The sequence below is a fragment of the Dryobates pubescens genome (genome assembly GCF_014839835.1).
Source record: "Dryobates pubescens isolate bDryPub1 chromosome W unlocalized genomic scaffold, bDryPub1.pri SUPER_W_unloc_1, whole genome shotgun sequence".
Classification (NCBI taxonomy): domain Eukaryota; kingdom Metazoa; phylum Chordata; class Aves; order Piciformes; family Picidae; genus Dryobates; species Dryobates pubescens.
Genome location: NW_026530688.1, coordinates 1,041,379 through 1,055,391, shown reverse-complemented (window position 1 = coordinate 1,055,391; position 14,013 = coordinate 1,041,379). Strand labels below are relative to the sequence as shown.

General features: G+C 44.3%; 1 protein-coding gene across 1 annotated transcript in view; it reads right to left on the bottom strand.

Moving 5' to 3' along the window:
- The window catches only part of LOC104302586 (ubiquitin-conjugating enzyme E2 R2), a 194,530-nt gene that overhangs the window by 74,166 nt on the left and 106,351 nt on the right, over positions 1-14,013 (bottom strand). Inside the window, exon 2 of the mRNA XM_054179260.1 lies at positions 11,273-11,359. Within this exon, the coding sequence (XP_054035235.1) occupies positions 11,273-11,359 (87 nt within the window). The remainder of the gene's footprint in view (positions 1-11,272; positions 11,360-14,013) is intronic.

The window sequence follows — 14,013 nt, the reverse complement described above, 5'->3', positions numbered from 1 at the left end:
CCCGAAGGGTCCAGCCAAGTGGGTGGACACAGGAAGCTGCGTATTTCATCCCATAATGTCCTGCTCCCTATAAAAGCCACTTGCGGGGTCTTGCACTTCCTCTTTCTTCCCTCACCACTTCCTGGTAATGGGGGGAGCTATATTGTGGCCTCTTGGGCCTGGCTAGGCCCAAGGCCGGGGGGAAGGGCAATCTCAGATCTGGCCAGCTGAGATTAGCCTAGCAGTGGAGAAAGGGGGGGGGGGGGGAAGAAAGAGCCCTCGGTGTTTTGGGTGTACCCTCAGGTGGGGATGGGATGCTTTTGAGTATGCTTTGGGATCTTTCTTTTGTCACTCTGCTTGTGGTTCTCTGCAAAATTTTCACTGCTTTTCCATTTAAACGTCCCACCCCATTTCCAATCCGATTGTCTGAGACTTATTTTTTGCCCATGGTGGGAGGATCAGCCTCAACCCATCACACTACAATTCATAAGTAAAGTTCAGAGTCCATTCCGGCTATCCTCAGATATAGATGATTTAGAAGTCTAAGAAAATCGGGAAACAAGAAAACAGAAAACAGTTTGTCTCTTCAAAGACAAAGTGAAGAAAAGGAATCAGGAACTCTCAGTTGACTCAGGGTTCTCAGGGTTCGTGCACCGTAGATTCCTCAGGGATTCTTCCTTTGGGTGTGATGTAGATGTACATTCTGAAACAAAATTCTCTCTGCTAAAGTTAGATTTCTTTGTGGAACACACTGAATTTCACCATTCTCTTGCATTACCCAATAAGTGTAACCAGGACCTTCAGCTGAAACCACCCCTCAGACAGGTTTAGCCTCTCCTGAGGGCGAAAATACCCAAACAGTTTTACCTAACAGATTTTTTTCTCTAACAGCAGGAACTCGGCTTCTACTTTCTGTAGCAGATCTGAATGTGCCGGTCCAGCTCGGTTTCCTGAACCTCTACTATTCACCAGCCAGGTTGCTTGTGCTAAATGCTTTTCCCAGTTTTTCAAAGATCCACCCCCCCATGGCTTTAAGAGTGGTCTTCAACAAACCGTTGTAGCGTTCAATCTTCCCTTCAGCTGGTGCATAGTAAGAAATATGGAATATCCACTCAATACCATGCTCTTTTGCCCAGTTCTTTACAAGGTTGTTTTTGAAGTGAGTTCCATTGTCTGACTCAATCCTCTCTAGAGTTCCATGTCTCCACAGGATCTGTCTCCCCAGACAAGTTGCATATGGAAGTGGATAAGTTTCCAACCATCCAGTGTTTGCCTCTACCATAGTAAGCACATAGTGCTTACCACAACGAGAACGAGGTAGAGTGATATAGTCAATCTGCTAGGCTTCACCATATCTGTACTTGGACCATCTGTCACCATACCACAAGGGCTTAATTCGCTTTGCCTGCTTAATAGCAGCACAAATGTCACAGTCATGGATGACTTGTGTGATAGCATCCATGGAAATGTCTATGGATCTGTCACGAGCCCATTGGTAGGTTGCATCTCTGCCTTGATGTCCTGATGAATTGTGAGCCCACCGAGCCAAGAATATCTCACCTCGGTGTTTCCAGTCGAGATCAAGATCAGAGTCCATGTCTACTTGAGAAACTCTTGCAGCTAAATCTGCCTGATGGTTGTGTTGCTGTTCCTCAGTAGCTTTGCTCTTAGGAATGTGAGCATCAATGTGCCAAACCTTCACTGGAATTCTCTCGACTTGATCAGCAATGTCCTGCCACAGGTCAGCTGCCCAGATGGGTTTTCCTTTTCTCTGCCAACCATTCTTTTTGCAGTTCTTTAGCCAACCCCACAGAGCATTGGCTACCATCCATGAGTTGGTGTAGAGAGAAAGCTTTGGTCATCTCCAACGTTCCGCTATGTCGAGAGCTAGTTAGCTTTTACCTCTGCAAATTGACTGGATTCTCCTTCTCCATCCTTTGCTTCCACAACTGCAGACTTCCACCTTCACTTGTTCCCAACAAGATGACAGGAACTGTCGATGAAGAAAGCATATTTCTTTTCATCATCAGAAAGGTCACTGTAAGGAGGAGCTTCCTCAGCATGACTTACTCTCTCCTCTGGAGGTTCAGTGCAGTTGGCACCTTCATGCCGCAAGAAGGGGTCGCCAACGATCAATATGATCCATGAAATCCAACTTTATTGAGCATCAGACAGTTCTTATATACAGTAGCCTAGCTGACAACCCCACCTTCTGCGGTTAAACATCCTGCTTTCACATCCTGATGAGATAATCACAAGAATTCTGTTTTACATTCTTCTTTACTTGTTATCGCCTGTAAGGGCGTAGTGACCTTGCTTTGGTATCCTGTTATCCTTTGCAGGCAGCTGCAAGCACAGCTACAAGGCCATGGTGGCCTGGCTGCATCAACACACTAGCTTACTGTGAGCAGTAAATAACAAGATGGAGTCCGGCCTACATACTCTGTTCAAACCATTGTTCCATAGAACCATGTGTTTGCAAGCCATTCCGCAACAATTCCCCCGTTTTTATTTTTTACAAATAAGGCCTTAAGGGTTATTCTTTGAACACTTTACATAATACAATCAGGCTTAACAATAATCAAAATTAATACAATAATACCTAAAACCTTAAAACTTCTTTTATCAGTTGTATAATCCACTGTCTACAAGCTGAAGCAAAATTCGTTATTGCCTGTCATGTTGGCCCATGTCACCCATACAAGACACGGTGCTTAAGTTGAGCTGGTTAGAATGTTCTAACAGCGTTGGCATAATACATGGTCAAAGATAACAGACATTGTAAAGAAGAACTTAGATCTTAATAGTCCCAATCTTTAAATTTCACTTATTGACAGAGAAGACTTGATTATGCCTGAGCACATTGCACACAGAGATTAAGACACAAATGCAATCCTTAGCACTATCTTTTACAATCTGCTTTAGGGGTATGTTGCATTTTTATTTTCTCTAGGATGGTCAAAAATCATCAATTGTTTAATGGTAGCAAGATTTCTTTCATCTGTAAAGGTAGATCTGGCCAGGCTCTAGCTTCACAGGCAGAAAACTTGCAAACAGCAAGAGCAAAAGAGCTTCATTGCTTTGCCCAATATAAAATTACACAAAATAACGTGTTTTTGCTCATCCTAGTAATTCTGATCTCTTAACATCCATGCAACAGTTAAGCAGTCACGACACTCGGTTAGAAGTTAGATGCTTTCTGTTGACATCTTGGGTCATCGTGACAGTCATTGAGGTCAGTGCTAAGCAGGTTTGCTGGTTGTCATTTTCATGACAGTTGTGCTGTGTATCTTGTGGTGAGAGGGTTACAGCACTTCTAGGGTTGATGTTTCTAGGGTTACAGCATCTCTAGGGTTACCATGAGCTAATTTTTTCTGCTAGGGTTACCATGAGCTAAATTTTTTCTGCTATGGGGGTATTCTCTCTTCCCCCCTTTTTTTTGTTTTGGTTCAATTTTTGTTTGGCGAAATGTAAAGATGAAACTTTATCCCTAGTTAACAAGAGAGAAGACAAAGTTATCAAACAACCATAATATTCAGTCCTAATTCACATGATGCCATGGTACATTCTTCTGAATGGCGCTTGTGATCCCAGATGATCGATGTTCAGCTTCATGGGAAATGCAGTGTCCGCATGGTCTTGATTCCTCTGCTGTTGTTTATTGCGATGATCACAGGTAGCAGGAAAGAAGGCTCGAGGCGACCTGCTTGTCATTGGTTTTTAAAATTTATTTCTTGTTTACTTTCCTAATTATTATTTGTATTTTGTCATTGTAATTTTTAATCTGTATTTTAATTTGTTATACTAATCACCTTCTTATTTTTAACTTTAATGTATTTTTTTTTCTTTCTTTTTTTTTAATCTAGTATTGAATCTTTTATTTTGATCTTATATTTTTCAATTTTTATTTTTTTGCATGTTTAGTTCATTTAATCTATTTTCTATTTTAATTTTGTATTTTTGCCTTTTTATTATATTTGTAACCTGCTTTTCTATTAATTCCTTTTATTATTATTGTGCATTTTAACTTTCTTGATGTCTTCTTTTTTTATAGTTTCTGTTTTAATCTAGTAGTCTTGATAATCCTTATTTTTTATTTATTACTAGCAATTCTTATGTTTTAGTTAAAAGCTATATTGTCAGCAATCCTTATGATTTTTTAGTTTGTCATATTTTGTTTTTAATATTCTTATTTTATTGTTGCTCTTCTTGTTTATTATTCTGATATTCAGTACTTTATTCTGTTATTTAGTACTCTATTTTTTGTATCCAGAGTTTTTGTACCTGTTATTTTTTGTGTGTTTAAACTTTTTCTTTGCACTTGTCACCTTTTTGTTTACCATTTAAAAATTTTTTGTTCTTTGCACTTGTTACCTTTTTTGTTCACACCTTTTTTTTTTGTTTTTTTTTAAATTTTTGTAGTCTATGTCTAAGAAAGAAATCTAAAAACGTTACGTTAGCTAAATAATACCGTTGAAAATTAATACCTATTCACTGCGAACCTTAACATTATTACAATATTACATGGAGCTCCTTTAAAATGCCTAGGCAGACACAAAAACAAAGACATGAAGGTTCGAACCGAAAGAAAATCTCACAAGGTGAACTCATCACTAAGTACTCACACCTCAGTACAATCACCATGCATTAATTACCCACAAGTACTAAATGCATACCAATCATCATTCTTATTACAAAAACTTAACAAAACTCTAAATAGCAAATCTCTGAAAGACATTACAACCAGAAATGAGAAAACTAGCACTGTTGCTTTAAATCAGAGCAGAGTTGCGGCTAAAGCCACTAGGAAGGGGGGTCGCTGGTGCGAGCCTCTGCGGGGGAAAGAGGTGGGGGCTGGGCAAGCGGCCGCCGCTAGGCTGCTGCTGCTGCTGTCAGTGCTGCCGGTATCAGTGGTGCGTCAGCCGGTACTGCCTTGGTCGGAGCCGTCGGTATCCGCGGGGGCCGGCAGGGCTGGTGGGCGGGGTGTGGTGGTAAGAACGCCGTCACCACGAGCCCCCAAGCGCTCCGTTGTTTCTCAGAGGGGCCGATAAGCAAAGTTGGCCCTGTTTGAATTCCTTGCTGTCGGTGTTGTGGTCTCCGAATCCGAGCCCTCGCTGGCGATATCAGAGGAAGGTGTTGATGAACGAGATCGAATGCACTGAGCTGCCTTCTCTCGGCTTTTTCCCCACTGGGTGCAGACAGTAGTGCTGCCTAGCAAAACGCGATGTGGCCACCGCAAGATGTATCGGGGGTGGCCCCAGTCGATCGGTCGATACTTTGAAACACATCGTCCGGCTGCAACTCGTCCCGACAACTTTGCTGTAACTGCAGCAGCCATTCGCTGTTCTAGTTTATATCTTTTAATACAGTTTATGCATTCTCGCCACGGCTTTTGCAGCTTGATAGTGACCCAGTCCCATAGTCTGTTTCCATAGTCTCCCCACTCTTCTCTTTCAAAAACCTCATTAGGATCCTTAAAAAACCCCCATTGGTATGCTATACATAATAAGCCTTCTAATTCCCTTTTCAGATCAATGCCTGATACTTTGCGTTTTTCTAAAAAACACTTAAATCATACGCCGCCTGCCTTTCCATTTTGCATTGGTACCTGTGCGCACAGGCAGTCTCCCAAACTGTATGGCAGTCTCCCAGACTTTGCAGCGTCTTCAGCAATCGATCCTGCTCTGCGTTTGCCCGAGCTTCTTTGGTGATCGATCAGCCCCGCTCCCCGAGCGTGCTCCCCGAGCTTGCCGCCGGTGCTGCCAGAACCGGTGCTGGAAATCTTACGACTTGGGCTTCGGTGAACGCCATTCTCTGTCTTCGGAAGTGTTGTTCCAAAGGAAGGTCCCTGTTCAAGGCGCCACTTGCCACAAGAAGGGGTCGACACAGATCAATATGATCCACGAAATCCAACTTTATTGAGCATCAGACACTTCTTATATACAGTAGCCTAGCTGCCGACCCCCACCTTCTGCAGTTAAACATCCTGCTTTCACATCCTGATGAGATAATCACAAGAATTCTGTTTTACATTCTTCTTTACTTGTTATCGCCTGTAAGGGCGTAGTGACCTTGCTTTGGTATCCTGTTATCCTTTGCAGGCAGCTGCAAGCACAGCTACAAGGCCATGGTGGCCTGGCTGCATCAACACACTAGCTTACTGTGAGCAGTAAATAACAAGATGGAGTCCGGCCTACATACTCTGTTCAAACCATTGTTCCATAGAACCATGTGTTTGCAAGCCATTCCGCAACACCTTCAGGTGAACTTGTGATCACCTACACAAAACCAGGTCTTTTAAGATTTCCCCTTTGAGCTCTCTGTGTTATCAGGGCCATCCACTTGGACCATGTGGAATCTGTGGCATGATGTGGTGTGGAACCTTTGCCTTTGAACATCCGATTCAAAACTGGTAATCTGGGAGGTAAGAGAAGTTGTGATTCAGTTCCAATTACTTCAGAAGCTGCTTTTACTCCTCCATAGGCAGCTGGAATCTCTTTCTCTGTTGGAGTATAATTAGCCTCTGAACCTCTGTAACCTCGACTCCAGAAACCAAGAGGTCATCCTCGCGTCTCACCTTTGCCACAAGCACCAGGTTGGACCATTGTCACTTGCAGCCGTGTACAAAATGTTCTTAATGTCTGGACCATCTCGAACCAGTCCCAGACCCATTGTTTGAACTACTTCTTGTTTTATACCTAGCCACATGCCTGCATAACCCTGCCATTGCGGGAGAGAAGAGGAGCCACCATTCTGAATGTTTAAGGATGTTGCTATGTCATGTAGGAAAAAAATTAGTGAAGCAAAGCCCATTTAGAGATTTGACTAGCCACTGCTGTGAAGGACAACAAAAAAATCCTTCTACAACTATATTAATTGCAAGAGGCGGGGCAAGGACAACCTCCACTCCTTCGTGGACACAGAGGGGAACATGGTAACAAAAAATGAGGAAAAGACAGAAGTACTTAACACCTTCTTTGCCTCAAATTTTAATAGCAGGACAGAATGTCTTCCAGACAACTGGCCTGCAGAGCTGGCAGATGGAAGCAGGGAGCAGTATAGTTCACCTGTGATCCAGGAGGAAGTAGTCACAGATCTCCTTAGCCACTTGGATCCCCACAAGTCCATGGGACCAGATGGGATCCATCCTAGGGTGCTGAGAGAGCTGGCAGATGAGCTGGCTGGGCCACTCTCCATCATTTTTCAGCAGTCCTGGCTCACTGGAGAGATCCCAGATGACTGGAAGCTGGCCATCATGATGCCCATCCACAAGAAGGGCCAGTTGGATGAGCCAGGGAATTACAGGCCTGTCAGCCTGACCTCAGTACCAGGCAAGATTATGGAACAGGTCATCTTGAGTGCAATCACACAGCACTTAGAGGATGGCCAAGGGATCAGGCCCAGCCAGCATGGGTTTAGGAAGGGCAGGTCCTGCCTGACCAACCTGATCTCCTTCTATGATCAGGTGACCCACCTGATGGATGTGGGGAAAACTGTGGATGTAGTCTACCTGGACCTCAGCAAGGCCTTTGACACTGTCCCCCACAACAAACAGCTGGCCAAGCTGTCAGCTCGTGGCTTGGACAGCAACACTCTGCGTTGGGTTAGGAACTGGCTGGAGGGCCGAGCCCAGAGAGTGATGGTGAATGGTGCCACATCCAGCTGGCAGCCCGTCACTAATGGTGTCCCCCAAGGATCAGTGCTGGGCCCCATGCTCTTTAACATCTTTATTGATGATCTGGATGAGGGCATTGAGTCCATCATCAGCAAATTTGCAGACAACACCAAGCTGGGGGCAGGTGTTGATCTCCTGGAGGGTAGGAGAGCTTTGCAGAGTGACCTTGACAGGCTGGGCAGATGGGCAGAGTCCAACGGCACGAGATTTAACACATCCAAGTGCCAGGTTTGTTGCAGTTTGATCTGGGTGCCCCCCTGGTGTGTTCACTTCCTGTGTCCATAAGTCCAGCCCAGAAGGATGGACACAGGAAATTGTGTGTATTTCCTACCATAATTCTTTACACCACTATAAGATCTAGTGCGGTGTCTAGCTCTCTCTCTTTTCTTCCTCCTCCGTCAGCTGGTAACTGGGGGAGATGTCTGCTGGCTTTGGGCCTGGCTAGGCCCAAGGCCACAGGGGGATGGGCAGTCTCAGGCCTGGCCAGCTGAGACTAGCCCAGCAGAGGGAGGGGGAAGAAGGTGCCTTGGGGGTCTCGGGTGTACCCTCAGGTGGGAATGGGATGCCTCTGGGTTTGCTTTGGGATCTTTCTTTGTCACTGCGCTTTGGGTTCTCTGTAAACATTCACCGCTTTCTATTTAAACTTTCATGACTTTTGCAATCCGTTTGTCTGAGTGTTTTATTCCTGCCCGTGGTGGGGAGAGGGGCTGCCTCAACCCAGCACACAGGTTCTATACATTGGCGACAACAGGGTGGGGTCGGAGTGGCTGGAGAGCGGCCAGGCAGAGAGGGACCTGGGGGTACTGGTTGATGGTAGGCTGAATGTGAGCCAGCAGTGTGCCCAGGTGGCCAAGAGGGCCAATGGCATCCTGGCCTGTGTCAGGAACAGTGTGGCCAGAAGGAACAGGGAGGTCATTCTGCCCCTGTACACTGCACTGGTTAGGCCACACCTCGAGTCCTGTGTCCAGTTTTGGGCCCCTCAGTTTAGGAAAGATGTTGACTTGCTGGAACGTACCCAGAGAAGGGCAACAAAGCTGGTGAGGGGTTTGGAGCACAAACCCTATGAGGAGAGACTGAGGGAGCTGGGGTTGCTTAGCCTGGAGAGGAGGAGGCTCAGGGGAGACCTCATTGCTCTCTACAACTACCTGAAGGCAGGTTGTAGACAGGCAGATGTTAGTCTCTTCTCCCAGGCAACCAGCACCAGAACAAGAGGACACAGTCTCAAGCTATGCCAGGGGAGGTTTAAGCTGGATGTTAGGAAGAAATTCTTCACAGAGAGAGTGATTTGCCATTGGAATGGGCTACCCGGGGAGGTGGTGGAGTCACCATCACTGGAAGTGTTTAGGAGGAGACTTTATGGGGTGCTTGGTGCCATGGTTTAGTTGATTAGATGGTGTTGGATGATGGGTTGGACACGGTGATCTTGGAGGTCTCTTCCAACCTGGTCTATTCTATTCCATTCTATTCTATTCCTGCCACTCTGTGCCCTGTGGACCCCAGGGAAATCCAGAGCTTCATCTGTGCCTGTGCTCCAAAGCTGGGACCACTCCAAGAGGGTCCCGCCTGCTCTTTCAAGCCTAGCAAAGAGGAAGCTGCCACTCCACGCAGCCACACCTCTTCTGCAGGGCCATCCTCGCCGGCCCTGAAGCCCATTGCCGTGAGGGCCTACCCCGTTCAGGGACCAGCCCTACTGCCCTTGCTGGGCCAACCCCACAGGACCACTCCCCACAGTCTGGAGGGAGCCACCCGAGTCCTGCTAAGGGAGCCTGCCCACCAGCTAGCCTATGTTTAGCCCCCTCTCTGCTGCTGTGGGAGGGAGAAAGCTGAATCCACCGTTGCCATCCAGAGGGAAGCCCCTGAGGGTCCACCAGTCCCTCTGCTGCAGCCTTAGCCCCAGAAGTCCCTGGTGACAGCAGATTGCTGCAGCCTATCAAGTAACCTCTCTACAAACACGCAGTGCGTCTTTCACATGCTTTGTACTCACTAACATTCAGTTTAAAGCACCTGCGCCTAGCAGCATAACATTTCCAGTTCAAGCCTCTGACACGTTGTAATACTTTCTCTGTACATAGTTAAAGCTGCCAGCATCTTGTTGGTTCGCTGCCCGGTGAACAAGCGGTGGAATTGCACTCTTTGTTCCCTTAATTGAAATTTTGTAAATATTCTAATTGGGTCCAATTGTAAATACTAAACCACTTATGGGATCTATTTCACTATTGTGCACTAGAATCTGTACATAAAATAGTGATTAATAAGTTAGTAATAATTTTAATAATAAAATTAATATTTATATTTCATATTTCATAATTAATAAATTAATAACCTCTTCATCACACTGGGTTCACTAGCACTCTCAGCTAGCTTTTCAAAAACACGATCTGGATTTTTGCAATTTTCTTTTGCCCATTCTAAATCTGAAGTTGTAATTATGTAACCCAAATTGTGGAAATATTCCACTGCTGTACATCCTGTTCACGGCACCAGAAATGTCATAGTTATTAATATGAATTATGAGATAATAATTATTATTATCAAAATTATTAATAACTTTTAAACAGTGTATATATATGCAGATTCTAGTGTACAATTGTGGGTATAATTCCATAAACTGGTACAGTTTAACAATTTTGAACCAAATTAGAAAAATACAAAACAGTTATTCGAGAACTAGGGTGCAATCTGCAATTTGTCCACCGGGGTAGACTCGGCATACACCTGGCAACTGAATACAGTGGTGAGGATAGGTGTCAGAGCACATACAACTAAAGGAACCTTTCAAAGAGACTTAAACCAATTTTTTACTCACGAATTATGGCTCTGGGCATAACTGGGCACTGCTGCTTTATAATCCACAGGTTACATTACCACGTGGGCTAAAGCATGGGGATTTTTAAAGAGAACCAAAACTGGTGTTAAACATGTGAGCACTGGAAAAGATACAGTTTCACTTGCTAAGCTGGTTGTCAAGCTGGTTGCTGCCGAGGCTCAAGGGGCTCAGCGGGTGCTGTGGCTGGCTCCAGGGGCAGTCCCTTACAGACATGGTGGAGGCAGCTTTCTCCCGCTGCTGTGGGGGTATGGCATGGTGGCTGCATAATTCTGGGCCTAATGTACCCTTTACCACAGTTGCCAGTGAAGACAGATCCAAAACAGTTGTTGAGAATCTCAGCCTTCTCCTTGACCTACTAGTTCACCACTGTTGCTCATTGTGGGGGTATGCTTTCTTTAACCTTTCTTTTGTGGTTAACATACCTGTAGGATATACTGAAATTAAAAATGTATACAAACAATAACTAGTTGCTTAAGTAGCACAGTAAAGCAAGACCACATACACCAGTCTTAATCCAAGAATTTCTTATAATTGCCACCACTCATGGCATGATACTTCAGCTGGGGCTGCCTCCTGCACTTGCAATTATGACAAAGGCTACATCCCTGCCTACAGGAACAGCATTTCCTACAACATTTTGATTTAACTATGCAACCATGAGGGTGAAATTTAAATACAAACAGTTATATCACTTCAGACATTTAGTACCTTCAACACTTCCAGAAGTTTAAAGACTGAAAGCCTTCTCACATGCCTGAGGAAAAAAAAAAAAAGCTTAAAAAACACCTTACCTCATAAATGTTGGGGTGCCACATTTTAGTCAGGAATCTGAAGGTAGGTGGTGAATATGGATAGTCAATAGGAAACTTAATGTGAGCCTGGAAAAAAAGAAAAGTTTTTGTTATGAAATAGAACAAAGAGAGATCAACAAGCAATCATTGCAGTGAAAACCTAGAAAAAAAAATTTCCATTAAGTCCATTAAATAGTTGATTTTATATATCAGTGCACATGTAGATCCATAGTATAACTCTTCACAATTTGTTATGCTCAAAAACTAAAAACCAGGTCTTTATCTGGGCTGGTAATGCTTAGGAAAAAAAGTCAAAGGGCATTTATCAAGTCCTAATTCAAGCAGGACTATCCAACAAATATTCAATGGGATAAAATCGATTTGAAAAACTAGAACTCAAAACATAATTGCCATCTTGCTAACTAAAACCATTTGGTAAGGTGTGCTTAGTTACACCCATCCTAGATGGAGGGCTGAGAGCACCTTGCTCCCCCTCCCCATTCATCCATATTCTTTACCCTTGTAAACCCTTCCTGTTATTGCTATATATATAGTTAAAAAATTTACTTCTCCCACTTCCAAACTGACTCCTTTTTTTTTTTTTTGGTACATTTACCTCCTTCCCTTTTTCCCTCCCCCCCCCCCCCTTTTTTTTCTTTTCCCCTATTTTTTCATCTTTTTTTTTTTTTCTTATTGGGAAAAAGGAAGGGGGAGCAGGGAGGAATTCTCGGTTTGCTACTATCTGAGCTCTTAAATTCCAGTTAAGGCTCAAACCACAACACTTTGATGCCTTTTAAAAATATTTATTTATTTTTATCACTCTTTTTTTTTAATCCTGTACATGCTGTTAGCTGTGTTACTGAGAGAAAGTGTGGTCATTTGAGGCTGTGCCTTTAAGAACAAACACTGCTGGAACACACTGGCTAATGTTTTCGGTACTAGAACCAAAACATTCTGATATTCTAAACGAATTTCATTGGTTGATAAACAAAAATGCAGCTTTAGATTGTGAAGCAGTTGGAAATTTTTTTTTTTCCTCAGTTCAGTTTCGTTTGGGAGTTGGGGGAGTGTGGTATCAGTCTGTTCTCCCTGCCTGCTCTCTCTGCGAACTGCTGGAGTTGGCCTTGAGATAAGCAAAAACTAATCCTGCATGGGCTTTTGAAGCTTACTAACAACTCTTTTCCTTAGTAACTTGCCTTTCTCTCTCTCTAACCCCTTTTTGGGGAGAAAGGGAGGTAGGAGGGGAGAGAGGGGGTTCCAAGGAGGGGATCCCTCCCTCGGGGAGGGATTTTTGTTGTGTTATTTCTCTTTGCTGTGTATTTCTGTGTATATATTGTAAATACCTGTATATACTGTGTTATATATAACCTGCTTTCCATATATGCTTGTAAATATATAGCTTGCTCTTCGATTGGGCTAGTTGTGGTTTCTTACTCTGTGGAGGAGGGAGAGCTAAGCTCTCTCTCAAACTAGCCGTCTCTTTAAATGGCTGCCACACACCATTCCCTGCAACTTCAAAATTCCTGTGGCAACTCCCTCCAGAAGAGTCTCATGAGAGCAGCCTCCCTGCCCCCTCCTCTGCCTCTCTCCAGGCTTCCTCGTCAGCTAAATCATACCTGCTTACCTAAAATTAAAGCCAATATAAAGTGCTCCCAGGCAGAGCTTTGGAGTGCTGTACCTGCTGTCACCGTCCCTTTGTTTAACCAGTCCATGCACACTGTATTTTGGATTATAAATTGCAGTCCCAGTGGGTTGTCCCGAAACCAGGGACAAGAAGCTTTACTAGTTACACCAGCACTGTGAGTAATAATTTTCTATAAAATCCCTTTGTAAAGGTTTGTGGCAGCCATCTTGTTTAGCGGCCATAGAGTCCCCTTGTGGGCAAGCAGGCATTTTGCCGTGAATCTCTTTCCTAATTTAAATTCTTGTTTGCAAATTCCTGATTTTGCTTAAACTGCTTTGAATTGTTTATATGTACCTTTTGTGAAAGACCAACCCCACCTGAATACCCGTACCTGTAAATAAGAATTGTAAATAAGTTTTTTGTGAGATTTTTTGATTAATAAATAATATATTTTTTTTAATATATCCACATGATCTATGGCACGGCACGGCACAGCTCGGCTCAGCCGCGCGGTTCGGGAGACAGCATGGCGCAGGCGAGGTTTTGGCGAGCACTGCTCGCCCTGGGGCTGGGACTCTCGCTACTGATGGTCGTGGCCGGTGACTTCTGTGATGTGAACCACTGTCAGAATGGGGGCACCTGCCTGACCGGGATTAATGAGACCCCCTTCTTCTGCATCTGCCCTGAGGGCTACGTTGGGATTGACTGCAATGAGACAGAAAAAGGCCCCACGTTGGGCGCCAAAAAAAAAAAAAGTGTGTGGTGGTTTGGAAGGAAAGGCTCTGCTTTCCCTCCCCCACTGAGAAAGAGACCACGGCTAAACCCAGTCGGAGAAATGAGATTATATTTTACAAGGAAACAGATTATATGTAACACAACAAATACAGGGATTTTACAATATATACAGGAGTATACAGCAAATGAACTCAACCAGAAACCAGACCCCCCACAGAGGGGGCTTCCCCCTGTGCCCCCTTCACCGCCCTACCTCCCTTCTCCCCCAAAGAGGTAGAAGAAAAGAGATGTGGACGGTTAACAGGGCAGGAAAGGAAGAAAGGCCTGGCACAGGGAGTTAGTATCTTATCTTAGTTGGCCAGAATCCCAGAAGTAGATCCAG